The sequence below is a fragment of the Melospiza melodia genome, chromosome 15, assembly GCF_035770615.1.
Source record: "Melospiza melodia melodia isolate bMelMel2 chromosome 15, bMelMel2.pri, whole genome shotgun sequence".
Lineage (NCBI taxonomy): Eukaryota > Metazoa > Chordata > Aves > Passeriformes > Passerellidae > Melospiza > Melospiza melodia.
The window spans coordinates 20713794-20740768 of NC_086208.1; the positions used below are offsets into that span (position 1 = coordinate 20713794).

At 42.2% G+C, this 26975-nt stretch overlaps 2 protein-coding genes and 1 long non-coding RNA gene across 3 annotated transcripts in view; 2 read left to right on the forward strand and 1 right to left on the reverse strand.

Moving 5' to 3' along the window:
* Positions 1 to 211: 211 nt before the first annotated feature.
* On the reverse strand, positions 212 to 13310 carry TUBGCP4 (tubulin gamma complex component 4). The gene is made up of 18 exons (XM_063170123.1): positions 13209 to 13310; positions 12956 to 13084; positions 12265 to 12387; positions 11832 to 11885; positions 11336 to 11392; positions 10712 to 10791; positions 9896 to 10097; positions 7824 to 7989; positions 6564 to 6688; positions 5829 to 5879; positions 5357 to 5462; positions 4928 to 5035; positions 4559 to 4697; positions 3869 to 4046; positions 2968 to 3102; positions 1852 to 1968; positions 1288 to 1427; positions 212 to 982 (listed from the first exon to the last, which is right to left on the reverse strand). Exons 1-18 carry the CDS (start codon positions 13284 to 13286, stop codon positions 970 to 972), a joined length of 2001 nt encoding a protein of 666 aa, XP_063026193.1. The 5' UTR covers positions 13287 to 13310; the 3' UTR covers positions 212 to 969.
* A 564-nt stretch (positions 13311 to 13874) lies between these two features.
* LOC134425045 (uncharacterized) lies at positions 13875 to 16057 on the forward strand. Its single transcript, XR_010029580.1, has 3 exons — positions 13875 to 14042; positions 15272 to 15519; positions 15615 to 16057. It is a non-coding gene; the product is annotated as an uncharacterized LOC134425045 (long non-coding RNA).
* A 737-nt stretch (positions 16058 to 16794) lies between these two features.
* The window catches only part of IQGAP1 (IQ motif containing GTPase activating protein 1), a 53883-nt gene continuing 43702 nt past the window's right edge, over positions 16795 to 26975 (forward strand). The window contains exons 1-2 of the mRNA XM_063170124.1: positions 16795 to 16912; positions 18679 to 18778. Of these exons, the coding sequence (XP_063026194.1) occupies positions 16861 to 16912; positions 18679 to 18778 (152 nt within the window). The 5' untranslated portion in view covers positions 16795 to 16860. The remainder of the gene's footprint in view (positions 16913 to 18678; positions 18779 to 26975) is intronic.

Below are 26975 nucleotides of genomic sequence, written 5' to 3' on the forward strand. Positions count from 1 at the left end.
TTCAAATTGGGAAACCTGCTACAACACCCTAGTGATGGACTGGAGGCTTCTCTTTTGCTAGTCATTCAAGGGTCTGTTCATTATAGCAAGGCTAGGAAATCTTAGTAACAGGCAAGAGTTCCTGCCAGATCATGCTCTTCAGTGACAGACAAGACCGTGCCATGCTATTCCCTTTGCACTGGGGTGCAGACATTGACAATACTCCATATAATTGCACGACAAGATATTTTTATTTTGGTTCAGTAGGGTAGTCACTAGTAGCATTCTAAATCGTCTGGAATGAGAATAGCACAGGTGAACATCCCAGGTAAGCATCTCCTTACCATTTTCCTGCCAGCAGAAGGCCCTTTCTACTCAAACAGGGCAAGGCTCCTGTCTTGGCAAGTGTAATTTTAGCACATAAACTATTAAACTGTATAGAGAAAGCCCACAGTGTCTCCATGATCTATGCACATATACTAGACTAGTGCACTGCATGAGAAGAGACTTAAAAAATATTTCTTTTTCCCTCCCCCTTCACCTCAATTGAAAATTGCTACTGTTGTTTCATTTATCTGGTGGTGTTTGACTAGAAGACATTGTGTACTGTAAATCAGCTTACTACACAAGTGGAAATTCTGAATACAGCCAAAATTTAGAAGAGGATTAATTCCTCCATACTCATCTAATTCTGGTTTTTCACTTTCTGAAGAGGTTCAGACTGCCTCCCTGGAAGCACCTATAAGTATATGCAGGGCTGCAGAAAGCATATTTTTTTGATTTCTCGAAGAAATAGAATAGCTTTCTGTAATTGCTGGTCAGCCTCAGATAAGAGGCAATTCCTGCCAATTCCCTGTGAAACAGCATTTCATCAGGCAAAAGCCAGCTACAAAGAAAAATCTGAGCGCAAACTCTGCAATTGTCCAAGAGCGCCAGTCTCCAGTGCTTGATGCATCACTAGTCACAGCCTGAAGCAAAGGCCTTTAGTGCTTAAACTCCAAAACTGCAAGAGAAAGGTACAATATTAGCTACATGTTGAAAGTAATTCCCTTCACCAACCCACACCAGCATTTTCTGGCCAATATGAGCTAGCAGCTTGTTCAACTTTCTGCCAAAAGAAACTCAATGGGAAGAAAGCATATGAAACCCAAAAATTACCATATGCTGATTTATTATTGTTATTTTTCTGTCATAGTATTTATCAACACTTAGTGTAAGTCAAAATAATTATAAGCCATTAATAAAAAATGGCTTTGTGCTTCAAGTACCTCAGGATAATGCTACAAGCAGCCCTCAAGATATTCCTACCTGCCCAAGGTTCCTCCAGCCTGGGTGTAGTATTTGTTATAATCCAAGCGTAGCAGCAGTTGAGCTAAGTCGGAGTTTATCTGATGATTGCGAACACTAGAGAGAATCTTGAAGAGCAGTGATGACTGACGACTGAATCCCTACAAATTTGGAAATGTCAGTTCTGGGCCTTCTCAGAAGAGAAGGAAAACAAGCATCTCATCTCTGTTTCTGCCTACCCAGTCCTTTAACAGCCTGAAGAAGAGAATCACTATAAGAGATGTGATGCTTGTGGTCCAGGATAAGGTCAGCTGTGAGCCACAAGAACTTCTAGATGTTAGTTATACAAAAGGAGGGGTAGAGGTACCAACCTCTGCCTCCTTTCTATTCCAGTATCTGCCCTCATTCTGCCTCTCTGTGCACACAGAATTTCCAACTCAAGTTGATTAGGTAAAATAATTACAAGCACTTACATAGAAGGTCTTGGCTTACACTCACAGTTGTTCTAGAACTTTTAAAGCCAAGATAACTGCTTAGTTAAAATGTTTGCACGGGAGGAGAACAGATCCACAGAAACAAATTCACCTTCACCAAAATACTGAGTTGTGCAGCTCCCCGTTCATCTAAGGGACCCAGATTCTGACTGACCAGAGAACAAAAGCTATGACAAAGATCCAGAATTTCATTTAAGCAGTGGAAAACCTACATGGAATAAAAAGTACAAGTTAATAGTTGAAACAGAGTTCATACACAGAGAGAAAGCAGAAAAGTTGTAGCATTCCTAACAAAGATGTTTCTGATACTGTACTTTTTATTCAGGAAGATATTGATGCAGCATTTTAAAAAAAGTTTTCTATGGAAAAGGGATTTAAATGTTATGCTTCATCTCCCCTCTGCCCCTCCCACAACCTTTTGCTGACTTTTCTGGGAAAACAGCAATTAACCATCCAGATAGGCACAGGAGTTGAACACTGGCTTCTCTATCCAACCAGCAGGTCATCACTGCAGCTTTGGGATTAAGAAGGCAGGATAAAGACCAACAAGAGCTGTGGTTCTTTCACTGTTTGCTAAACTAGGAATTTCCATTGTATCAGTTATCTGACTGGGTAATTACTATTCTGACATCTTTATTCTATAATAACCTCATAGATGAGCACAGAGACGTGTTTCATTGAAACTAACCTTCTTTGCAGATGTTTTTGTGATGCTGTTTATAAAAATACGTCTAACTTTTTTTTTTTTTTTTAATGAAATTAAAAACACCCTAAGTCCACTCAGGAACATCACAACTAATCTTTTCTCTTAAGTAGAAGATGAAATTTTTCCTAGTCTAACCCATATCTGTGAATCCCTCAGGAATACAGTTCCCAGCACTATGCTCTTTAGTTCTTCTTTAATAAAATAGCCTGTGATAAAAACATGGTGATAAAATACAAATTAGTAATGTTAACTGAACACTGAAATAAGCTTGACTTAGAATTGCCAGGAATACAGCATTCACACTCACCAACTGTAAAATAGACGATCTTAATTCAATTATCAGTTATAATTTATACCTGCCTAACTCCTACAATTGTAGTCTGCAGGAGATTATCACTGATCTGTTTTAAAAGATGTGATTTGTCATACCTGTTAAAAAAGGTGTGTTTCTTAGGGCACTTGGATAATTGGTAGAAAAAGGTGAAAACAAGACCTACTTACAGGTTTTAGAAGGATGAAAGACTGAGCCAACAAATTACTTAGGAAATGATCATGAGCCAATCGTATACTCTCAAAATCTCTTGTGGCATTTATCTGCTGCAGAAGCTGTGAGAACTGAGACTCCAGTACATCGACCTGATGAGTATGTGAAGATACCTCATTAGTGGTTTGAGGAACTGGGAGTGCTTCAGACCAGCCAGAAGTTTGGAATAAGAAATTTACTTTCCTTATTGCTACCTTTATTTTATAGGCTGAGGATCTCCTTCTCTCTGGCTGATCAATGAATTATATACAAGAGCAGTACATAATGTGGGGTATGCAACAATTTTTGATGCCTAAGTAATATCTAAGTAGAAAGGGGAATTGTAATTTTCTTTAACTAAGGAAAGGTATATAGCTAGCATGTAGACAAAGGCATTTGATTGTAGTAATTTCTGAATTTTATACTGGGAGATACTATTTGGAATCTTAGGGCAAAGGCTGCAGTACAAAAGCTCAGCCACATTACTGTGGAGAATTTAGAAATCCAGGCTCCCTCTCAGTTATTTAAAAACCAAATAAAAAAGCCCAAAACTTCACTCAAAGTAGAGTTTACTTAGAGGCCAGAGAAGGAACCAGGATGGTATCTTAATGATAGTCGTTCAGAGATGAGTGGTTTCTCACAAACATTTAGTAGCATTAGAGAGCTACTAAAGAACTCCTCCATTTCACTGATTCACAAATCCAAAAACTTCGTAATTGGAGCAGTAGTCTGGAGGAAGCTCTAGACTTGCAAAGGAAATCCTGATTTCCTTAAGGTACAAGGAATCAGAAACCCGAGATAGGTCTTCAGTGCTCCCTCCATGCATTTCTGCCAGTTTCTGATTAACTGATACAATTTTTCTTTCTCTGTTATACTGACCTGCAGATAATACTGAAGATTGTCCACAAGGAAAGCCATGTGATCCCTCAGACGCCACTTGATGGCATCTGTTCTATTAGATTTTAGGTGTTTACGTTGCATCTGGAGAGCCCAGCAGTGCTGCAGCTCAGCCTGAACTCGTCGCACACTCAGCAGGTATTTGAACACAACGTTGTACCTACAATCAAAAAGTACAAAGTTGTTTAAGACTAAAATCTTCCTCTGTTACTGGAAAATGGAGTTACTGGAGTACTGGAGTTCAGTGTTACTGGAGTTATTGGAGAATGTAACAATGCAAGACTGGAAAAAGAAACAGTCGGTGACTGCCAATAGTTAGGGCCAGTCAGGTCATGGCCCATGTGCCCCATGGCACATCTTGCAGAGCAAGATTTCTGCTTGTACTGATTAGTGACCTAAAAAATATGAAGTTAGTCAGGAGGGGAGCTGTCAATGAAAACACTGTCAAAGTAGTGCTGTTTGTAAATCAGTGCAGATCTGTCAGCATCTTGCAGGTCTTACTGTCATTACAAGTACTTTCAATATGGGTAAATGGAACGAACCATTTTAAGGTTCAGGGAGCAATTGCTCTGTCTTTTTCTCCATAGAGAATAAAATCCCCCAACACACTAGTGAATGCCTCACATCAGGGAACATACAGATGAATATAGAAAGACCACACCTAGTACTTACTTCTCGAGAACAGCGGGAGTAAAAAGAATGTGCAGTGGCCACTGAACTTTGTAAGAAAGGCCCAGAGCCGCCCATCCAGATGTGGGGGCTTCACGTGGAGATAATTCCCGAGAAGGCCCTTCACGAGTCTGAGAAGTATCTAAAAACAAATAAGGTGCTGAATTATGTCATCTTCTCAGTCAGTGCAACCATGGCAAGGAAAAGAGGAAGAAAATAATTAAGAGGAGCCAAAGTAGTCTAGGCCATCACATAGGGCAGTAAAGGGTAAAAATTAGTATTTCTTTAACTTGAGAGAAGGGTAAGTAATCAATTTAAGAACAAGGTCACCATCTGCCCTCTTAATTTACATCTAAAAATGCAAGTAGATACCTTTATGTTCCTTTCCATGATACTCAATGGTTAAGTGAAGAAGAGGAAGAAGGTTGTCATCATCTAACAGTACCTTATGAGCAGACAGCTGAAATGCAATGTTGACATCTGACAACAAGAGAAAATGTATCAGCACAACATGATGCAGCTAGTGCTAATTTTGCACCCATTAATTATTTACTCTTGGTCCTAAAAGACAAAATTGATGCACTATTGACACTCTTTTCTTTTAATTACAGTTTCAAATACCTGCCATCAGAAGGTTTCTGAGAGATTGTTTTCACTCACTTTCTGAGACATTCTCATTCACAAGTGCTGTAGTTTCAAAACTAGAGAGTTAAGATAGAACTCTTCTGTACTGGACATGGCTTACCAGTTTCCTGTTATACCACAATGAGGCCAGTTGGTTAGCAAATAAGCAACACTCACCATGTTCCGTTACAGCTGTAGGTGGTGTCTTTAACATGTGCTGTGCGGTGTCTATGAAAGCCTGAAACAGCTCACCTCTTCCCAAAAGGTAAAAGTCTTTTATAATCTGTGGAGATAAGTTTGTTGTACCTAACATACTAAAAACTGAGCAGAAATTTTAAGCATCCTAGCTGATTGCACCCATTTTTATTATTTGGACAAGTGCTGTTTCTAAACACAGCTCTCAATTTCATTCATTGACCAAAAAGTCTATGCTGCATTTGTTTATTTCAAGATGCAAAGTACACATCCCTCTAACTCTGTCTTTGAGCATACAGTGATAGAACCTGGCCAATCTTGAGACTGGAAAGTGAAAACAGCTCTACCTAAATGAAGAAAGCCCAGAGTGTAAGGCAGCAAAGTATTTAATAGAAAGAAACAAAGAAGAGAAGAAACAGCTGCTTTAGCAAAAATAAAGTAGCAGTTGCATTACCTTCAGTTGTCCTAGTAGATCCGATTCCTCCACCATCAGTTTCCAAAGATGCTAGTGAAAATACAAAAATCAAATGAAACAACAGAAATCTCCCCTCAGAATTATCTTGGCCATTCAGAGAGAAGAGTAGCTGCTGTCTTAAAACACTTGCGATGCATACAAAAAGAGCACCTATACAAAATACTGTATAAACTACAATAGAACACAGTCAGAGTCCTGTGTAGCAGCTCATGCTACCAGTTAAAATTCTTGATATATATTGACAAAAACTCTGCCTAAGAAACCTGAAGACCTGTGGCAAAAGAATGCAAATTTCTATGAAACCAGTTCTACTCCAGCTTTGTTCTTGATTCTCCAACCTCCCCCTTTTCTTAGGTTCTCCTCCCTGCCCCAAGTGAAAAAAAGATTAAAAATTGCCAAAACATGTGCCCAGCAAGATGCCATCTATTATGCTGAAAGTAAATGAAAAGTTCTGAAATAATTTCAATAATTTTCTGAAATAATTTTCAATTTTAATTAAAATTAAAAAAAACACCATAACTCCCTTCTTTCCCTCATGAAAGAGCATAGTATTTGTTAATGACCATTTGTGACTAGAAGTTCTGAGACCAGTTAGAACAGCTGCACCACTGAAATGTTTGTTCAATCACTGGCACTGACGAGCCCTCTTCTTCCAAGTCCTTAACAAAAGAGCTTCTCAGCCTGCAGAGTAGTTACCCTTCCTAGGATGCTCACCTCAGCAACAGTGCTCCGTATCCAGTCAACCACTGATTCAAAGTCCACCAAACTAAAAAGTGGTTGCTGCTTGAGTCGATGTAGCTCTGCTGCAAAAGTGTCCTCCTGGTTTTTTAGGATGGAGCCTGTGCAGCAATGAGAAGAATTTCAGAGAGTAAAAATGGATGCCATTTGGAGATGTGCAGACAGAACAGAGGAACAGAAAGGCTCTCCAGGAAGCAGTTTCAGGTCTGGCAAGGAATGTGAAGAGGAGGCTTTAAAGTACAAGTACAAAGGTATAACATTACTATTGCATGTACAGTTGCAGTATATTTACTTGCCTCGGCAGTGCTGTGGTATCAGTAAAACCCCCAAATATTTTCTACATAAATGGTTGCTGCTAAAAGCCCTTTTTCGAGGACTGAGCTAGATCTTCAAACCCACAAACTTTTCTGCAACATTAACCAGCTGGTTTGGGTCTTCCCTTACCCCTGCCTCTTTCAAATCTATCCTACTGCCTGAACTTGGGGACTTTGTGTTTTTTTAACCAACTGAGCTAGAAGACAAATTTTTCCCCCCCTCTGCTTCTGCTACTGCAACAAAACAGTCCACCTGAATTGGTCCTTTGTTCTCTGTAATGTCACTCAAGTAACTGAAGTACTTTTGCATAGGCATGCTCAAGGTAGTGCCACCACAGCAGTCCTCCCCCACTGGCGTAGAAATATATTTCACAAACCACCTTCAATGTAAACTTTTCAAGCTCTCAAAGTGAACTATCACCTAGAAATTTCTCTCCCTTGCTGTCTTTATGGCTCCATATAATTTGTCTTTCATAGCAACTTTGGGACTACCTTGCAAGTGAATCTCTCATGTTTGTGGATGCAAGTTAATCCCATGACACCATTCTGCAATATATATAGAGCAAGATGTGCCTTTGTGTCAGTTTGCAGTCTTTAGGGAGAGGGATGCAAACTGAAAAGAAAACAAGGCCTTTGCAATTGCTTTATGCAGAGCAAACCACATAGTAACTTGCTGCTGGAAACTTGGAGACTATGTTTGGAAAGTGTTAATCTACTCGTCCTGTTTTTACACCTCTCCCTTGGAATCAATCAGAAGCAGAACACTGGGACTACTGCTCTGTCCTGGCACAACTATCCATACAGTCTGAAGAATAATGGCCAATAGTCAGTGACTGTTGAGGAATTAATTAATGTGGCATTTTGGAAACTACATGTCAGTCACTCATAACTGAGCAAAGGTTGCAAGAAAGATGTTCCTTACCTTTTCTGGTCAGGTTAACATTCTGATTCTCAAACATCTGAACAGATTCTCCCACAAAGAGGATCTTCTCAGCAACCCGTACAGGAATGTATGAAGGCAGCATTTCTACTCTCAAAGAAAACTGCTTTAGAGATGGAGCTAACATGTTCTCCTCCTCAATCAAGCGCTGCCAGAGACACCAGGGAAAACAAAAATCAAGTGCAAAACAGTGTCAGGAAACCAGACAGAAAAGGTGTATAAAGGGGAATGTGTGTGAGGGGGGCATTTAAGAGCTTTGGAAGTAAGCAGAAAGGTAGCAGAACTGATTTGTATCATTTAACTAAGCCAGTAATCTTCCTTATACTTCTGGTATGCTAGCAGATCTCCCTGGAGATATTGGTTCCATCAGAGTGCAGCAGAAGGGGGAAAAAAAAGTTAAAACTTTGTGGAAGAGCAACAAATTGGCTGTATTGAAGGGTTATGATACATAAGAAAAAGGAGTGTTATTGCAAATACATTACATCAGTCCTTTGCTGCCATAAAAATGTTAACTGGCATTACCAAAAATAATCCTCCCCTACACCCATTCCTATGTTTCAACACTGTTAGAACTCTTGTGATACAGGCCAAATATAATATAAACACTTCCACTAGTGAGCAAATAGGATAAAGATCCAAAGGCTTACTAGCAAAGATAAGGCAATTTTCTCAGTTCCTGTGAAAGTTGTCTTAGAACAATACAGTAAGTTATTAATTTTTTTTCTGAATGTTAATAAGAAACTCCAGGTATGGAGGCAAGATCTTCCTTCATGAATGCAATATTAATAATCTCATCTGGCTTTCTTGTTACTGCAGAATTAGTTTCAGTGGTCCGTAATCCAGAAAAAAATCACCCACGGTTTTGAGAATGTTTGCCATCTACAAAATTCTTCATTCCAATAGGAGAATTCAGTAATAATTTGTATACTGATGTTAACAGGTTGGCAATTCTTAAGATTCTAGCAACACTTTTAGATGAGGCAATACCCAAGTATTTCATCAATCTATTCCACTAAAACTCAAGAGTTCCTATTTTACTCTTTGAAGAATTGCCAATGCTGTTAGTCGATAATACTGAAGAAAGAAGTTGCTTAGTCTGCAATTTCCACCATGGACCTAGAAGACTGAAGAATTTTCACTTTCTTTATCCAATATAGTGAAGTAACAGATTTTTCCACTAAATGCCTTTTAAAGTTTTTCCCAGTTTTTCTCTGGGTGTAGTCCATTTTCAGCAGAGACTGTTGGCACAGGGCACCTAATTAGTATGCAACACAGTTTCTGTGTAGTCACAGCAAAGCTGCATGTACCACACTAACTCCATAAGTGCCCATGAAATGTTTTCTCACCATAAACTAGAGGGTAAATTTAGAGTTGAACTTGCTCCAGACCATTCTCTATTCAGACACTATTCAAATGCTCAGTGTGGAAGACTACTCCATTGAGAAAGGTACTTTGCAAAAGGGCACTCTAATGGTATAGCATCTACAGGAAGTGTTACCACATTTCACCAGTGTGCTGGCAGGTTGCTCCCTTGCTTAGCAGTCCCTTGACTCTCACATAACACATTTTCTACCAGTAATGTCAGTAGCATTAACCTGTTATGTAACATTTGCACAACTAATGGTTGTACAAGAAAGGCACCTGACCCAGGTGCCCATACAAAGTGTGCAAATCAAATCAACAGCCACCTTCCCCACACCCTGTTTCTTGAATTATTCACACTATCACCATTGCCTATGCTAAACAGATCACAGTGATGACCATAAGGAATGAGGAACCAGTCAGTCAAGAGCAGTGGGCATGCAGCAGTTCCCACTACTTGACATTAGCGTCTATTCCATCCATAGGGCTTTCTGCTGTGGAGTTATCCAGCTGTGCCAAACAATAGGTCTCTGCCCCTTAGGCCTGGCAGCAACCTATCACAGTATTATTTCACTTTACCATCCTAGAAGGTTTCAGTATAGTCTAGCATAGCTCGAACCAAAGTAGAATACAATACACATCTTTAGTTCACTAAGAACCAAAGATGCCAAGTTATGACTCATAGATCTTACCAGGTCCTGCAGTTCTCGTAGCTGTTTTCCTGTAAGCCCCCCAATTCCTAAGTCATCGTCATCTTCTTCAGGTTGGCTAGGGACATTTCCAGAAGAGGGGCCTTGTTTGATAAAGAACTCTTCATGTTGGTCTAGTAGTAATCCATGCAGCATCCAGGCAGAGAGCTGCTTATACATGACTCCATGACACACAGCCAGAATCCTGAGGTCATGTGAAACAGTCAGTCAGGCCTTTGCACACAATAATCAAAACCTCATTGTATGTTGTTCCAGAAAGTCCAGTTGGTTGGCTAAGGAGTATGGAAAGTACTAAATGCCTAATGTGGTATTTTATATTTATATATTTTTTTTTTAAACAAGGGTGGACAAAACTAGAAGGTGCAAAACTAAGCTAACATATCCTCTGAATATGTGGCTTCTCCATGGAAATCTGCTGGTATACCAGAGGTATAAGTCTGCAGTGGTTGCTGTTTCTACTCAAAGGACATTTTAAGTGGTTTGACTTTCTCCACAAGGACATACAAATATCAGAACATTCACAGAGTCACATTTATAATTTTGAAGGATCAAAGATCAGAGATCAGTGATATGCACAAAAAAGAAGAAAAACCTGGGTCTGAAGTTTCCTAAGCCCTTAGCTTTAATTCTCACCAGAAGCCCGCTTTAGATAAATAATGAGGATGGTGACAGTTTTCTCCTGCATGATATTCCTACTTTTATACCAAGGCTGTTTTGCATGTACTGTTTCAACAAGTAAGAAACACTTTGACACTAACTCCAGAAGAATGAAGTAATAGCTTTACTGGATCTACATACTTTTCAAGAGCACTGCGAACAGGAGGCAACCCCCCACAGCTATGTTTGTGGACTGTCTCCAATATCTGGCACCCATGAATCTGGAGAAAGAAAAGGTTACACTAGGTCTGTTATTTGGATATGTATTGACCTTTTTATACATTTAAACAATGCACTTTCAGTTAACAAAAAAATGCCTTCACAGTCTTGCAGAAAGAAAGGTGTAACATGCTGCATGTAGTGATGAAAAAGGCCTTCTATGTGTGGCTTTACACTCAAGTTTCTCTCAATACTTTCCCTTAAAAAAATGTAAGCATCTCTGGATTCTTAAAACATTAGCCTCTGCCTTTTTTATTTCAGGCAACAGCCAGAAAAAACAGTCTCAGAAGAGAAAAATTCCAACCTACTGAGCATACTGTCCTATAAAATTCAGCACATCAAAGACTATGGGATAAGGGAAAAATTAAAATACAGTGTAAATGAATTTGTAAAATAGTCTCAATAGTTACAGCAGAACTAGTAACAGGGCATCCTTACTGGAACTACATTATTTTCTAGTATTAGAAGTCTGCAATGGGGGCAGAAATTACTTTGTCAGTTAAAGAGAAAATCTGTTAAGAGAAATTAGCTGCAATTTTACTGTACCTTCTGAGTTTTGATCTGTTCCACCATGACCATCACAGAGGGGAAGAGTAACTGAAACTGCAGAACAAGAAGTGAAATATTGCTTTAGGTTGTTATGTAAGGAAGAGAGTTGGACAGCAACTGAACACAATAATTTAATAAAACTATTATTTGTGTTTCCTCACAAATTAGAAACATGACATGCAACTCTCCAGGAAGTATGTCTTTCCTTCACTGGGCCAAGATGCACAAAGTTACTATATTCCAGCAGTAGTTCAGGCTAAACACAGTCAGTGAGCAGCAATGTGTGAGGGTCAAGGTAGAGGACCTTAGCTTTGTGTTGAAGTGCAGGTGATCCTCTGAGCATGATTAAGGAACTACAGATGTAGAGGCATTAGATAGAAATGGCATGACATGATGGAATAAGCCTCGTTTATCCACCCACTTTCTTATTAGATAGACTCAATGAGCGATACAAGCAAGCAAAGAACACTACCTCTTTAATAACATGACATACCTGGTCCAAGGAGTAATTAACATGTGAGATGGAAAGATGTGGGTCAGCCAGAAACTATAAAGATAAAGCAATTAAAGAAGATTAATTATCACAACCACTGGATGGTGACACTACCCAAGGTATGACAGCTACTAGTCTAGCAGAGATTAATCAAAACCTCTAAAACTGAAAACAGAAACCACAATAGTCTGAGACAGCAGACAAAGATGGAGCCTTTACTGAACTGAAGGAAGAGGGGACAAAATAGGATGAAAAGTAATTTACAATGGCATCTCACAGGAATAATTCTCACAGAAGGGCATCCCTAACGTGGAAAGGAAAATACCTTGTTTAATTTTAGAAACTACTACTCATATATTAATTGCAGAAATGACAAGTTTCCACAATCTGTCAGCAGCACTACAACCTCTTGTTCTGTATCTCTCTCCTTTACCTCTTGTTCTAGATCAAGTAGTGCCTGTCGATAAGGCTGCAGCACTGAATCAAGACCTGTACAGAAGGCTCTCAAATAAATGCCATGCAATCCACTCTGGTTTTGCTGAGATGGATGGTGATCCTGAAACCAAACAATAAAATCTGCATCAGCATCCTCACACAACTCTGAAGAGTAACGTAGTATCTGTGCAGTATCACAGCAGTAGTCAGTGCTCAGAACATCTTGAAATGTAGCTTAGCTCACCACAAAGTGATCAGAAAAACATATAGAACCTCGTCACAATTAGAGTTACTTGAGCAGACTTATATTTAGCTCTTTTGTGGACATATGAAAGTGCTGGGAGCCACTGGTATCAGTGCTTCTTTTCACTTAGGTATGCCTCTTGCATCTCAAGGGTCTTCGCAAATCCTGAGGAGATAGTCATGAGCATTCTGCTCAACTGACAAACACTGGCCAGTCCACTGTGGTCAGAAATTATTACAAGACGTCCCCAAGAATAAGATTTTACATTTGATTCATTTTTCATTGCTCTCTACCCTCCCTTACAAGCATCGCAGAGAGCTTTCTGGAGCTCTGCTCGGTGCGAGCGCGCGTATGGGCCACGGGCCACTCCTGTGTCCTGGGCAGCTTGGTCTTACTAGCACCTGCCGCGCTCTTCCCGGGAAATACCTCGGCCCGGCGCCCCCACCTGCTGCTGTACGTGTCCCGTGTACTGCTCCACGAATTCGGCGAAGCGGATGTAGTCGGTGCCGAGGCGGCAGAGCCGGTTAAGGACGCTGGTCTCGCTGGGATGCAGAAACGGCAGCTCTTGAGACACCTGGAAGGGAAAACAGCGGTGACGGACGGACGGGCCGCGCAGGGTGGGGGCCAGGGACCACGCGGGTCGGGAGCCAGGGTGGGCTTTGCCCGGGGGGTGGGCTTTTCCCGGGGCCATGCCACACCTGGAGGCCGCCGCGCTTGCTCCAGGTGAAGGCCGCCCCTGGGTACCCGCTCAGGGCCAGCAGCAGCTCGTGGATCATCCTGCCGCGCCGGGCCGCGCGGGCTGCCGGGAGCAGCGCGGGGGCCGCCGGGAACGGCGGGCGGGGGGCGCCGAGGAGACGGCGGGGAGGGCGGAACGGCGGAGCGCGGCGGGAGGGGCGCCCTGAGGAGGGGGCGCCGTGAGCGGTGTCGCCGTGAGCGGTGCCGAGAGGGGTGCCCTGAGGAGGGGGCACCGTGAGCGGTGCCGAGAGGGGTGCCCTGAGGAGGGGGCACCGTGAGCGGTGCCGAGAGGGGTGCCCTGAGGAGGGGGCACCGTGAGCGGGGCCGAGAGGGGTGCCCTGAGGAGGGGGCGCCGTGAGCGGGGCCGAGAGGGGTGCCCTGAGGAGGTGTCGCCGTGAGCGGTGCCGAGAGGGGTGCCCTGAGGAGGTGTCGCCGTGAGCGGTGCCGAGAGGGGTGCCCTGAGGAGGGGGCGCCGTGAGCGGTGCCGAGAGGGGTGCCCTGAGGAGGGGGCGCCGTGAGCGGGGCCGAGAGGGGTGCCCTGAGGAGGGGGCGCCGTGAGCGGGGCCGAGAGGGGTGCCCTGAGGAGGGGGCGCCGTGAGCGGTGTCGCCGTGAGCGGTGTCGCGCGGGGGGTGCCGTGGCGCCGCTCCCGCCCGGCCGCTCCAGAGGCGCGTTGGCTTTGGCTCGCGGCAGGAGGACGGTGCAGTAACGTGAGTGGCTGTGATGGCAAGTGCCTGTTTGAGAGGTCCCGATTCAGGACAACAGCAAACGCGCAACCTTCTATGTAGACTTGGTTTCGGTATGCCTCAGTAGGTTTCTTTATCGGTTTCGCAGGTTATCTGTCAGTGTTTTATCAATGCCAGTTTTACCTTTCTCTCTTTATTATATCTTGCTTTCCTTCACTTCCTGTCGTATGCCCGGTAGTCTTCAAAACGGTCTAGTTTGAAAACTATGAAGTTAATAAATAAAGTATTTTTTAGCAGCCTCTTTTTCATTTCCCCCCCAATTTTGGACAGTGTTTTTTGCAATGTGCATTTTTACTCTTCTTCATTTAGAAGAAATGATGATTGCTTAGTCTTAAGGGTCATCTAAGTTCTGTTTGGTTCAGCTTGCCACAATAAGGTCTGAAATGTAGCAAGAATATGGGCATGTACTATCTTTAGCTGTACAGCTTTATGTGTGAATTGGGAGCCCCAACATTATTGTTTATCATGTATGAGTATAATAAAACGATCGTCTTTCTGTTGACAAACCTTCTAGCGTCATAATAAAGACTGGGGGGTTGGGCTAGACATTTGTTATGCATCCTTGACATAAATATCACAGTAAACATTTGGTCCGGAAACCCCTGCAAAAGAACAGATAACAGTAGTTTATTTAAAGGATTTTGGTTTCCTCTGGGAAGCCTAGTGATTAGTCACTAAGACCAAAAACTTAAAAGATTTTTTTACAGAATTGGTTGCTCAGAGTTTGAAATGAGAGAAAAATTGGTATCTCTATAATACTTGCAGAGCCATCTGACTAGTGCTCATTCAATATTAAGGGAAAAAAAACAAGGAACAGAAAAGGCAATAAATTAGACATAAATACACAGCTCCTAATAAAAACATTTTGCAGAGTCAATAGCAAACACCAGAAATCTTAAATCAGGAGAGCTGTTAGAGGTACCGTTGACTACAACCTTGAAGAGGTTCAGAAAGGTTCTTTGATGATATGTAATAATTGTGTTTTATTTTTCTTATCAGAATAAGATGTTTTTGAGGGAGGATTGTGGCACTGTGCAAAAAATGTTACGAGATTTTTAGGGGGAACAAAATAAATTCTGCATTCCACAGTCTACATATAAACATTATTTTGAATGTCTTCTCATTGCATAACTTCCAAGTGGCCACATGTGAAGTAATGCAAATGTTAATAAATAGAACCCTAACTGTATTATGAAACCTTTTGTTTTGTAATTTATGTCTGGCATTCCCCGATGTAGTTATTTCTGTAACCATTGAATTATGTCTTTCTTTAATCAATTAGGTTCTCTAAGATTGTTGAGTCCAACCAATGATCGAACACCACCTCATCAACTAGACTGAGGCACTAAGTGCCATGTCCAGTCTTTCTTCTAACACTTCCAGGGATGATGTCTCTACCACGTTCCTTGGCAGCCCATTCCAATCTCCCTTCCTGTGAAGAAATGCTTCATAATGTCCAACCTAAACCTGCCCTGGCACACCTTTAGACTGTGTCTTCTTGTCCTATTGCTTGTTGCCTAAGTATATGTAGTAAGTAAATGTACTTTTTGATGGGCTCATGGAATCATTGAGTTTGGAAGTGACCTCTAGAAGTCTCTAGTCCCACCTTGTTTCCTCAATACCAGGTGAACTCGAGTGGGTTTGTCCAGGACTATGCCTAGTTAGGCTTCAACTGTCTCCAGGGGCAGAGACTCCACAACTTCTCCAGGTAACTCGTTCCAGTGTTGGATCACCTTCAGAATACAAACATTTTTTATTTTGTTGAAATGGGACTTTTTATGTTTTTCAGTCCATCGCCCACTGATTCTTGGCATGTTCTCTTGTGCTCTCCTCATATGTCAGATGCTCCAAACCCTTAATCAATTTGACTGTACTTGTTCTATTATGTCCATGTCTTCCTTGTACTGGGGAGGCTGAAACTGAATCCACAGCCAGAAAGATGTCTCCCTTACCTGCTGGTGATGCTTTTCCTAACAGAGGCTATTGGTCTTCTAAATTACTTAATATGGGCTTAGGTAGTAAATGTATGCCCTGGCACTGAAATTCATGGAACTAATTAAAATGGATACATGGTGGCTGGCATTGTCAGTGCTCTGACCTTGAACAAGAAATAGGCAAAGCAACAGTAATATGTACTGAGGGGAAGGAAATTTTCAGGGCATGATTCTCTTCTGGCAGTGCTTCTGGAGATTGCTATTATTTTTGGGCACCCTGCTTCCACTTATGGCTGAGGTGAGCTACCACGGTTTGGTCAGTAGAGATGTTTATATGGAAAGGCATGGCTGCTTCCAGCGAGGCCAGGTTTTGCTACTGTGAAGGGCAATGCAGCTGGGGAACCTGGCAGGACAAGAGGGCTTAGGCAAAGCAGCCTGTGGGAGGCAGCCGGGCCGTGGAGGCTGAGCTGATGAGGCTGCACCGCACACAGTGGGGCTCACATGGGCTGGGCGCTCATGGCTGGGCTGGGAGGGCTGAGAGCGTAAGACGTGGGTCATGACCAGGTTGACGTGCGTTGTGCCGCATATGCCGGCGGAGTTTGAGAGCTTAGCTGGGTGTTAGAAATGAGGCTAACAGGAAGATTCAGGGCCAGGGCGCTGGCCCTGTGAGAGGGAGGGACAAGGCGCCCGAGCCGGGTCCTTCAGGTTTACGGGATGGGCCGAGCTAGACTGGGGGTTGGGTCCGTCCGGAGGGGGACTGCGCAACTCGTCGTTTCTCTCCAGCGGCGGCCGAAGGTGGCGGGGGCGTCTAGGGTGCGGCCGGGGCGGGGAGAGGGAGAGAGAGCGCGGAGGGGCGACTCCTCCCCCGCCACACCCGGAGCACAGGAAGAGGAACAGCCGCGCCCTGCTCCCGCTAGCCCCGGCCCAGCGCAGCGCCATGGCGGCGGAGGACGTGGACGGGCTGGCCGTGTCTCGGCCCCACTATGGCTGTGAGTACCGGGACCCCGGGGGTCTGGGAATCCGCGTGACCGCCAAGCGACGCCCCGCCCGAGCTGTCCGTGCCGTCTAGCGCTGGGACGGGAGGCTTGGTCACCGCAGGCATGGGGGCAGCCGCGGGGTCCGGGCCCCGGGACTGCCCCGCGGGCGCGGTGCGCCCCGCCGGCTCTCCTCGCGGGCCCCGGCGAGCTGCGCCTTCCGCGAGATGGGCGCTGTGCCGCGCGGGAGCTCGCCAAAGCTCGACGGTCCTCCTGAGTGCTGGCGAGGAGTGCTGGGGGAAGGCAGGGGATGAGCAGCGACGGGGCGTCCCGCGGCTGTGCCGCCGTCGTCTGCCGCGGGCGAGCCCTGCGCCGCGCCCAAGATGTCCGCCGCGGGCGGGGCGGGGGCGGCCCTGCCTTCCGCCTTCCCGCCGATTCTGGCGACCACACCCCATTTGCCGGGCGGAGCGCCGCTCCCGTCGGACTCGCCTTGTCCCACGCCTGCCTTGTCGTGGGCTTGCTGTGGAGAGGGGGCATCTTGGCGTCCGACGCGTGGGCTCGCCTGTGCTACGATACTGCGTCAAAAATGATCAACGGGGGAGGAAAACGTGGTGCTGTGGAGGGGCGATGTTGTAGGCGGCAGTCAGTCGGACTTGGTCTTTTAACACTTCTAGGGATGGGGTTGCCACAGCTGTGAGCAGCCCGTGCCAATGCCTCACTATTTTCTTGGTTCAAGAATTTCTCCCTATCATCTGGTCTAAATCTCTCCACTTCTAGTTTAAAACTGTTCCCCCTTGTCCCATCAGTATCGCCCTCTTCCTTTTATAAGCCTCCTTTTAAGTACTGAAAGGCCACAGTGAAGTATCCCTGGAGCCTTCTCCAGGCTGAGCAAACCCTGCTGTCTCAGCCTGCCGTTTTGGGAAAGGGGTTCCAGCCCCCATAACATCTTTGTTGCTCTCTGGACGTGCTGTAGCAGGTTTTGTGCTGAGGACACCAGACCTGGATGCAGTGTTCCTGCTGGGGTCTCACAAGTGCAGTGCAGATTGTTGTTGAAGTTATTTTAGGTATAAGCTAACCTTTGCTGAATAACAGTATGAGATATTTCTTATTTGTCAAATTGGTTCATAAAACCTAAAATCTGTAGGTTTTTCTTCTTTTTTTGACATTAGATGTAAGTATGGGAAGAGAAGACTTTTTCACCGAGGCTTTGAACACACGGAATCTAGAAGATTCAGGCATATTACCCCTATCTAGATCTTCAGCATGATCTGAGGATGGCATGCAGGTTGGGAATCTGAATGATTCCCTTCCTTATAGGGAGTGTGAGTAGCATTTCCACCTTGTTTTAGAGGTGGACTATAAAGATATAGAAGGGATTATATGATGTGAATACGTATTTCTGTCCTTCATTAATCTTTTGCTATCAAAATTGGAGGATAGGTGAGGAGACAAGTGGTCGCTGATGGGCTTTCGAGGAAGACAAAGGCAAATCTAGAAGAAAATAAGAAAATAAAGGATTGTTTCTAAGAAATTGTGAGAGGGATGCAGTCAATTTGAGAAATCAGGAAGAAGGAATCTGGCAAATTTATGTGACAAGGATAAGGAAATGGAGAGTTTTCTGTTGCTCGTAAAGAACAAGTAATTAGATCCTTAGTTTTCTGAATTAAAGGAGAACAACTGTGATGAGTTTCTGTGGGAGAGGTTGCATCTGATTTTTGATGTGCCTGTTCCATTACATTCAATCTTCAACCATCTGAGGGCTGTGTTTTGTTTATTTTCAGCCGTCTTGGATAATGAGAGGTTAACAGCGGAGGAAATGGATGAAAGGCGACGCCAGAATGTAGCCTATGAATACCTTTGTCATCTGGAGGAAGCAAAGAGGTGAGAATAATTGATTTTGAAACTGCTGGTGCTCTAAAAGACGATGTGACCTTTGGTACAGGGAATAATTTGGATGCATCTTACCTCTTGTCTCGGTTTCTTAGTGGCTATATAGTTTTGCTAGAAAGAACAACCAATCAAAAAAAATCAAAGAAACTGCCTTCCTCTCCAAAAAAACTAACTGACCTCTGATGTGTATTTCTAAGGTTCTCAAAGACTTCATGACAAGGGCTCTGTAGCTGTTTGTTCTCTTATTCCTAGCACTGGATGCATTCTCCTGATGCTATGATGATTTTTTACCTTTTCTTTTTATATATCACTTATATATTCTCAATACTCTTAACATGCATACTTGTAATTCTTTAAGCCTAATGTCTTAGCATAGTCCTGGTATTCTGTTAAGCCAGAAGACCAAACATCCTGAAGGCCTTGCACTTGGAGGCCAAAAAACCTTATGGTATCTTGAAAAACCAAGACTCCCTCTCAAACATGTCCTGTAAACTAAAATTAAGTCCATCTGGGGGAAAATACTTGGAGATAAGAAAATGTCACACTGTTCATTTAAACCTCTCAGTGGAGTATAATTTTTAAATATACTAATTTACAAAGTCCGTAATACTGTATACGTGATCTACTGTGTGTGTACATTTTGGTCTATTCCACCTTGGTGAATTATTGCACCATAAAAATCCTTATTAGATACTGAGATAAAAAGCCCTTTATCCCTTAACCCTGTCTAACTCTTAATTCTAAAGCCAAAGGCATCGTGTCCCGTTGTCTAACTTGTATATGTCTGGTGCACTATTGCTTCCTGGCTTAGCAGTGCACATGAAAACCAGTTATTCCCTTCCTCTTAACTGAAACCTTTTACAAATTTAAATTGTAACAGTGTATATTCCTTGCACACTGAGACCTCAATTCTTGCATGTTTCTCCATGCATCCATATATTTAATAGATCTGTAGTACTTTTCCCTGGGTTGCTCAGACTGCTTTCTCGGCACTCAGTGCCTTTCTGGAAGTTCACTGCCAAAAGAGAGAAAACTTTTCCAACAGGGCCTTAGTGGGCATACTTAGAAAAAGTGCAATGATTATTTTGTATACTCCAATGGATTTGGTAGTATCATACATTATTGCATGGTATCTGCTTTTTCTTGATGTTATGGTATAGTAGAGTTTTGCTGAGTTGTCACCTTGAAGTTGTGCTGCTGACATTTGTTTCTCATCTTTTATTTATATGGTCTGTTGTGTTTTCCTGAGTGTTACCCTTTACTCAATCCTGCTGAATTAGATTTTTTCTGATTTTTGTTTAAAATATTGAAATAACTTTTATTCTTATTCTTATTTTCCCTGTCTGGGTGCTGAATTTTGTGTAAATCTGTGTTAGCACGGCAGGCATGTTCAGCTGTAGTGACTTTACTGAGGAGGAAGTACTGAATTTGTACAAGTTCAAACTCAGTTCTACTGGCAGAATATAAAGGATTGAATTCCAGGACTTTTACTACGAATTTATAGTATATTTTTGAAGGGACAGGGAGCACGCAGTTTATGCTGTAGTCCTTTAGGCACTTTATGAGAGTTATCACTGTTGTAAATTCGCAGAGACTGCTTAGTTACTAGTAGACAATTTTCCTTCCATACCGACTTGAATGAAGTTTGAAGTAGTAAGCAAGATCTGACTGTGTTTCAAAATAACTCCTTCCCTTTGAATCCAAAGTCTACCAGCAAATGCGGGGCAAACAGGAAGAGATGAGTTGCACTGTAGTAACTGTCCAAGCTTGAAGGAGCCCCAGATCCTTCACTTGTGGGTTCTTCCTGCGTTCAACCTTGGAGTAAATGCTAGAGGAGGTGCTGATTCTCACTTGAATTCCATGCTCAGGTCTGCAAAAAACCCAAAAACCACCTCAGGCAAAAATACATTTCACAGTAACAGCTTTAATATTTTCGTCTAGCTCTTGCTTAATCGTGGGTACTTACTCTTTAAATAAATCAGCTTTGACTCCGAAGTTCTTAGTGATCTTGTCTCTGCTTCTGAGTGTTGTCTTGATGTTGATGAGATTGAGCAGCTGGGCATTTGATTTTTGCCGCACATTGTCAGAAAAAAGAAGCGTTCACTCTTGTCTCAGGGTGAGCATTGAGATGTTTCAAATAATGCCTAGTGGTAGCCAGTATGTTTTGTAAAGAATGAAGAAACAGCTGTGCTGCTCCAAATGCAAGTGGTGGTGTACAGCCTTCCTTGTATCCACCTTGGCAGTAGGAGCACATATTTTTCAAGTGGAAGGTCTGAGTGGAGAGCCTCAACCCTTATCCAACCCATAACTCATGTTTGCTTAGTGGCATATGGGCTATTCATGTATATGTGAGTGGGAGTTCCTGATTCCTATAGAGAAGGCCATATCACTTAACATAAGAGTTAAAGATTAAATCTGCTCCAGGAGGGGAGCAGACTTCTGAGTTTAATAATTAAGATATACAAGGGAGAGAAAAGGCTTGAGTTCACTGTCTACTTCCAGGAATTTTTTTTCCTTCCTGAGAGGTTATTTTGTAAATTGCCCTTCGAGTTTTGTTTATTGCTACTAGTGCAGTCTAGAAGAGGGCTTTTGGCTGCTTTGTTGGTAAGGAGTTTATTTAGCAGAAGCAATTAAACAAGAACTATAAGAGATCAGTGTGTTTGAAATTAATGCCCTTGATCTGAGATTTTCTATATTTGAGTTCTTTGCCAGTAGTGTAACTGAGACATAGCATCTGAATTAGATACTGTGGCTTTTTCTTGTACTATTGATTACAGTCCCTCTGAGCTGTGAGAGGGCTAATAATCTTTCTTCATGGTGAGAGAATGTCAGATTGAAAATTATATCTCTAAGGAGAAGAGGAGGACCTAAGAGCCCAGGAAGGTAGCTGGTGTACTCTGTGTTGCGCTCAGAAGCTGGAAAGGTGGATGTTGTAAAGGTGATGGTAGCCAAGGCAGGGTGAGAGGCAGCTGAAGAGCAGCAGCTGGTGACTCCTCTCCTCTTCCCTGTAATCATGTTATATTATTACAGTATAGTATTGCATTCAAACACTGTAGTTTGTATTTATTTTTTCTTCTACAACATAAAGACAAGTAAAATCATGTGGTTAACAACGTGCTGATTAGCATTGTTAGAGGCTTGCTAGCCCTTTAACCGAGCAACAGATATGGAATCTAGAAGCAAAGTGGTTTTTTTTAAATGTTAGAAGACAGGAAGATAATAATTGGCTAGCACCTAATTTCATACTGAAGTAAAAAATATAGAAAAGTTTGAATTTCTGATCTGTTTGATGTGATGGCCCATGTGCAATGTAACTTTGGGCACTTCTGTACTCTATTTATGGCAATTTATAGCTGTTTGCAAGACCCGTCTGCTAATGAGCATACATCAGAAGCATTATTAGAGTTGTTTGATTGGTCTTTTTCAACTGTCACTGTTTTTCTATTGTTATTTTGTAGTTTTTAATTTCAGTTAATAATGTGCAACAGTCTTGTGAAACAGGAATTAATTCTTGCTAGTTGGAGAAAGTTACACTCTGCTTCCCTAAGTTGCTCAAGATTGTGAAAGACTGAAATGAAATTTGGGGTTAAAATGAAGATTGTGAATAGAGGGATTCCTGTACTATGTGAAGAAAAATGGCTTTATTAATAAGTGTTGTTTAATACCTCAAATTTTCTTTTCCATGTTCTCTTGTTTGTTTGGATTGCTTTACTTTTTTGTTTTGTTTTGGGTTTTTTTTGTTTTTCCCTGTCTCCAAATCACAGTAATCGAATATAAAAGCTGTGGCAGTGCAGATAAAACTGCAAAAATATACTCTGTTCTGTTGCCAGCTCATTCTCACAGAAGGGTAAGGGTATATTTGTCTTGAACAGAAGCAGCCTGAGGCCTGATTTTTGTGGTCCTTTTCTAAGAGTCAGGGTGTTTTACTATAATATCCTTCATCAATGTTTCCACTTGGAGATTGGGTCAGATACTGGTTTTGGGTTGGTTGTTTGAATTGGTTTTCAATATGTGTTGTTTTGTGGTGGGTTTTTTTGTTTGTTTTCTGCTTCTCTCAGACACAATGTAAGTGTCATGTTAGATTGTAATCCAGGAATATTCATAGACAATATTTTATTATCACTAGTTATAAGTTGAAGTAACTTCTACTTAGCTCTTACTGCTTTATTTGGGCTTTTATCGGGTCCTGTTTGGACTTGAGGTATTTCTCTACAGATCCTGTTCTGTTTCGTGTGACCTCATGCAGTTGCAGGGAGTGGCTGTCTGGACTGGAAATGACTTGGAATGCACATTCACGACTATTTTTTCTGAGAAGTGGGTGGAGAGAGGTACAGAAAGGACAGTGGTGGAGTACCACCATCTTTGCCTCACTTCAGATACTTCTTTTATGACTCACTGGAAATGGTAATGAACAGCAGGCCAGGAGGAAAGAAACAGCTGTTTGTTCAGAGACCAGGTTTTTTCTTTTTGGACGGTGCTTTCTGAAGGAGTACTGTGTATAATGTAAGGAGAAAGCAGCTCAAAATAACCAAAGCAAACAGATGTTGCTAACAGTTCTTGGCTATTAAGTACTGTGGACTGCTTCTTAATAATCCTTATTTACAAGAAATCAAGTTGGTCTTGAGGAGTGATAACTTCAGTGATGTTGTAGCTTCCAGGCATTTAGGCCTATTTAGTTTCTAATGCTAAATGATCAAGGCAATTATCTTGAAGAAGATTTCTGTGTGTTTGATAATTACGTTCCTCTTGACTGTGGGCTTGGTACTCATCTCAGCTCTCCAGGACAAATGATCAATCTTTTTTGGCAGACATGGCAAGAGCAGCAGTATCCTCATCAGCAAGAGCAGCTAAGAGAATTTTTACAGGTTTATGGCAGTGGTTGCAAGGAAGCAAAGAGGAACCTCATATTTACTTTTAAGGGGATAGGGAGTAGTAGAGGGAAAGATTTTAATGACAGAGTATCAGTATTGTCTTTGGTTCAGCTGCATGTTGCCAGGAAGAGTACATCAATCACTGGGGAAAATCTGACATATGTTACTCAATTATTTCTTGCTCTCTTGTATCTTTGAACTGAAAATGCCTGTGTGGATAATGAGAATGTTCTTTTAGCTGTGGCTAGTACTTATTTTCCTAGCTCTCTGTTTGTACAAACCTTACTGAAAGGCATTGAAATATCCACCTACTTTTCTGGAGGATAACACTCCTGATGTGATAAATTTATTTTACTTTGCCATTGTTAACTCTCTGAGAGATCTTTCTTTCATCTTTTGAGGTGATTCCTTGATTTTTTTAGAGCTGGTAGAATGAGTTATTTTGAGGAGAAGTTTTTGTTGGGTTTTTTTCCATGACTGTCCAATGCCCTTGTTCAGGTGAAATGGATGGAGAGCTGAGTCTGTCTTCCAAATTTTCTCTTCTTAACCATGTGTGAGAATGCCTGCCAAGTGTACATTTGTAACTGCACTAAAAATATTTGAGATTGCCTCTACATATGAATGATCAGCTGGAGTATGGGAATCCTCATTTTTCAATAAAACGAATAGTATGGTTAGTCAAAAAGATGCCATATCTGTGGTGTTGCAGTAGTAAGCAGTGAAAAAGTTTTTAAGCCATAGTTTTGTACATTCTTTTGGGTGGTTAGTGCAGATACTGTTGGGAAGAAAAAAAAAGGTGCTGCCTTTTGCTCTCACTGCTTTTTCCTCTGCTGTGGTGCTACAGCGGCCATGCATCTTTTCCTTGGTACATTTCTGGGGAATTGCATTAGAAGAAGGGCTGAACGATCACAAACAGAAGCATCTAGATGTGAAGGCACGATGTGCAACAATTGGAATGAATTGTCTTTAACAATGCCTGGATTAGCTGCTAGTCATCCAGATCCCAGCATGTTTGCATTTGGTTTCGCTAGACCCCGTTTGAAGGCAGAGCGTAGTGAACAAATGCTGGTGAATCGTGGAGGTGGTACTGGACAGGGATAGTCATCGCTGTTTACTGTCAAAGGGTATGGAAAGGTTTATCCTTATCTGTAACCTGTAAATTCTCCATCTGGTTGCCAACTGAGAAGGTGTGCAGAAGATGTGAGGAGAACTTGATGACTGGTCACCCTCCGTGTCAGGGCAGCAGGTCCTGGACCTCCTGATCCTTGTTGGGCCAGGTGTAATGGCCCTCTCCTGGGTGGATAGCTTGAACATCCTTTTCCTGCTTGAGCAAGAGCTTTTTCTTTTCTGGGGCAAGTAACAAAACTCTAAATTTCTATTTTGGCTTGTTAGATTTTTCAAAGCTATTTGAGTTGAAAGTGAAATTAAGAATTATGCTTTTGGTAGAGAAATAGAGGGTTAGAAATAGACCAATCAGCAGTGAAATGTGTTTTAGTAAACATATCTTGCTCAATAGGATAAGTCAATTTACAATCCTGATAGTTTTATAGTAATTACTGGTGTAATTTTAATGGTTGTAAAGGTACCTGACAATGTGTCATACTGATATGAGCAAAGTCCTCTGAGTTAACAAGTGTGATTTTGGATTTCCATGCTTTGGAAGTCTTTAAGGGACTGATCTTGAACATTGTATCTCTTGATGATGATCTTGTTTCCCAGGATGTTTGTTGTTGCACCGCTGTGAAAGCCTTCCTGTGCTTCTCTTCCCTCCACCCTTCCCTGGGATGTGATTATGATCTTTGAAGAGTGGAATTCTAAATAAGTATTGTTGGTACCTTCCTTTAGATAGGACACCTGCTGTCTGAAACATGCTGGTGTCCCTTAGTCTTCTTTTGTGAGCCTTGTTTCTGTAGGATCAGTTCTCAGGCAAAAGATGATAATGCTTTAAATGGTGTCAGTGCTGGGTGCTGGACAAGGCAGGCAAACAAAATTGATGTATTATACAAATATGGACCCTGAGGGTGAGCAAATCCATTGGGGAGTTAGGGAAAGGGAGACAGTTTTTCTTTATTGAGGTTTTGTTGTTCTGAATGGAATGCTTAGTATGCTGTAAGTCATTGTGTGTCATCATTTGTCATTTTTGTAGTAGGAATTAAATGGCAGGCTAGCATTATTCACTGTCTCATTTCCAGCTTCTGACTTATGGTTGTACTGTGACCACTGAAACTCCATTTGTCAGAGTTCTGTCCTCTTGTGTGTTTTCTGCCATCTCTTAAGATTTTTGCCAAATTCTCCTGTTACAGCAGCCACATGAAGAATAAGATGCTATCACAAACTATTACTTAAGGAGGTTTATATTATTTACTGTATGTCAGAAATCCTGTGAAACAAACTACTTTCCACCTAAATAAATGCAGTTTTCAACACAGGAACAGGTTGATCATGTTACAGGTCCTTCTTGCTCAAAATGTAGCTGTCCTGAAATTGTGAATCTAGCTAAGTAACTACCAAAAACTGAAGTATGTGAATATGTTTGGGTCTTTACTGCTGCAGGTTTTCATACCAACTTTGGCAGATCAAGAACAATTTTTTCATTTATTTTCTTGTGAGCAAAACTGTTGTTATATGTTTTATGCTATTTTTTTTTTTGTTTTTTTTTTTAGCTCTGACTAGACAACTTTAGGAACTTTTGCATTAGCACTGTGATATTTGGCAGAGTTATACCACAAAGGTTTCCAGTATTGATTTTATTGATGCTCCAGGCACTTCAAAAGTGCACAAAAATGACCTAATTTCAAGAATTTGTACTCACAGTCTGAGCACGTGCATGGAAATCACGTGTTGAAAATGTCTTTGAAGAATGTGATTTTGGGCAAATAGCCTGCCTATTTCATGGTTGTGAGAAGGAGACGTTTAAGGCAGTCTAACTCTGTTGGTAAAGCACAAGCTTAGGTAGGCTTGTTTTCCTAATTAAAATATATTGGTATGGTATACAGACAGTGTTATGAAGATCGGACACCAGCAGTCAAATATGGCCCTGGAAAGAGAGTTAAGCTCTGTGCCCCTCCAGTCTCACTCCGTTTCCTCATTCAGGGGGAAATGGAGCATACGCCTCTTGAAGAAGAAGACAACGACCTTCTGAAACGTGGTTGGTAGGGGAACACTGGAAGCAAGGAAGCGCTGCTGTGGCACTGACATGCTTACAAAGAGAAGACTCACATGGTTCTCACCTGTGATCGGGAGCTCTGTGGCCAGTGCTCTCAAACTAGTGACTCAGAAGTTTACATGGAGGTTCTGTTTGCAGCTTTCCTGCTAAT

What these genes read in the sequence shown, in the direction of transcription:
- TUBGCP4 (XM_063170123.1), bottom strand. Translation starts at nt 13,286, where the DNA reads ATGATCCACGAGCTGCTGCTGGCCCTGAGCGGGTACCCAGGGGCGGCC. An exon ending in GCAAGCGCGGCGGCCTCCAG is followed by an intron (nt 13,085 to 13,208) that starts GTGTGGCATGGC and finishes TTTCCCTTCCAG; the next exon opens with GTGTCTCAAGAGCTGCCGTT. An exon ending in CGGGACACGTACAGCAGCAG is followed by an intron (nt 12,388 to 12,955) that starts GTGGGGGCGCCG and finishes GTTTGGTTTCAG; the next exon opens with GATCACCATCCATCTCAGCA.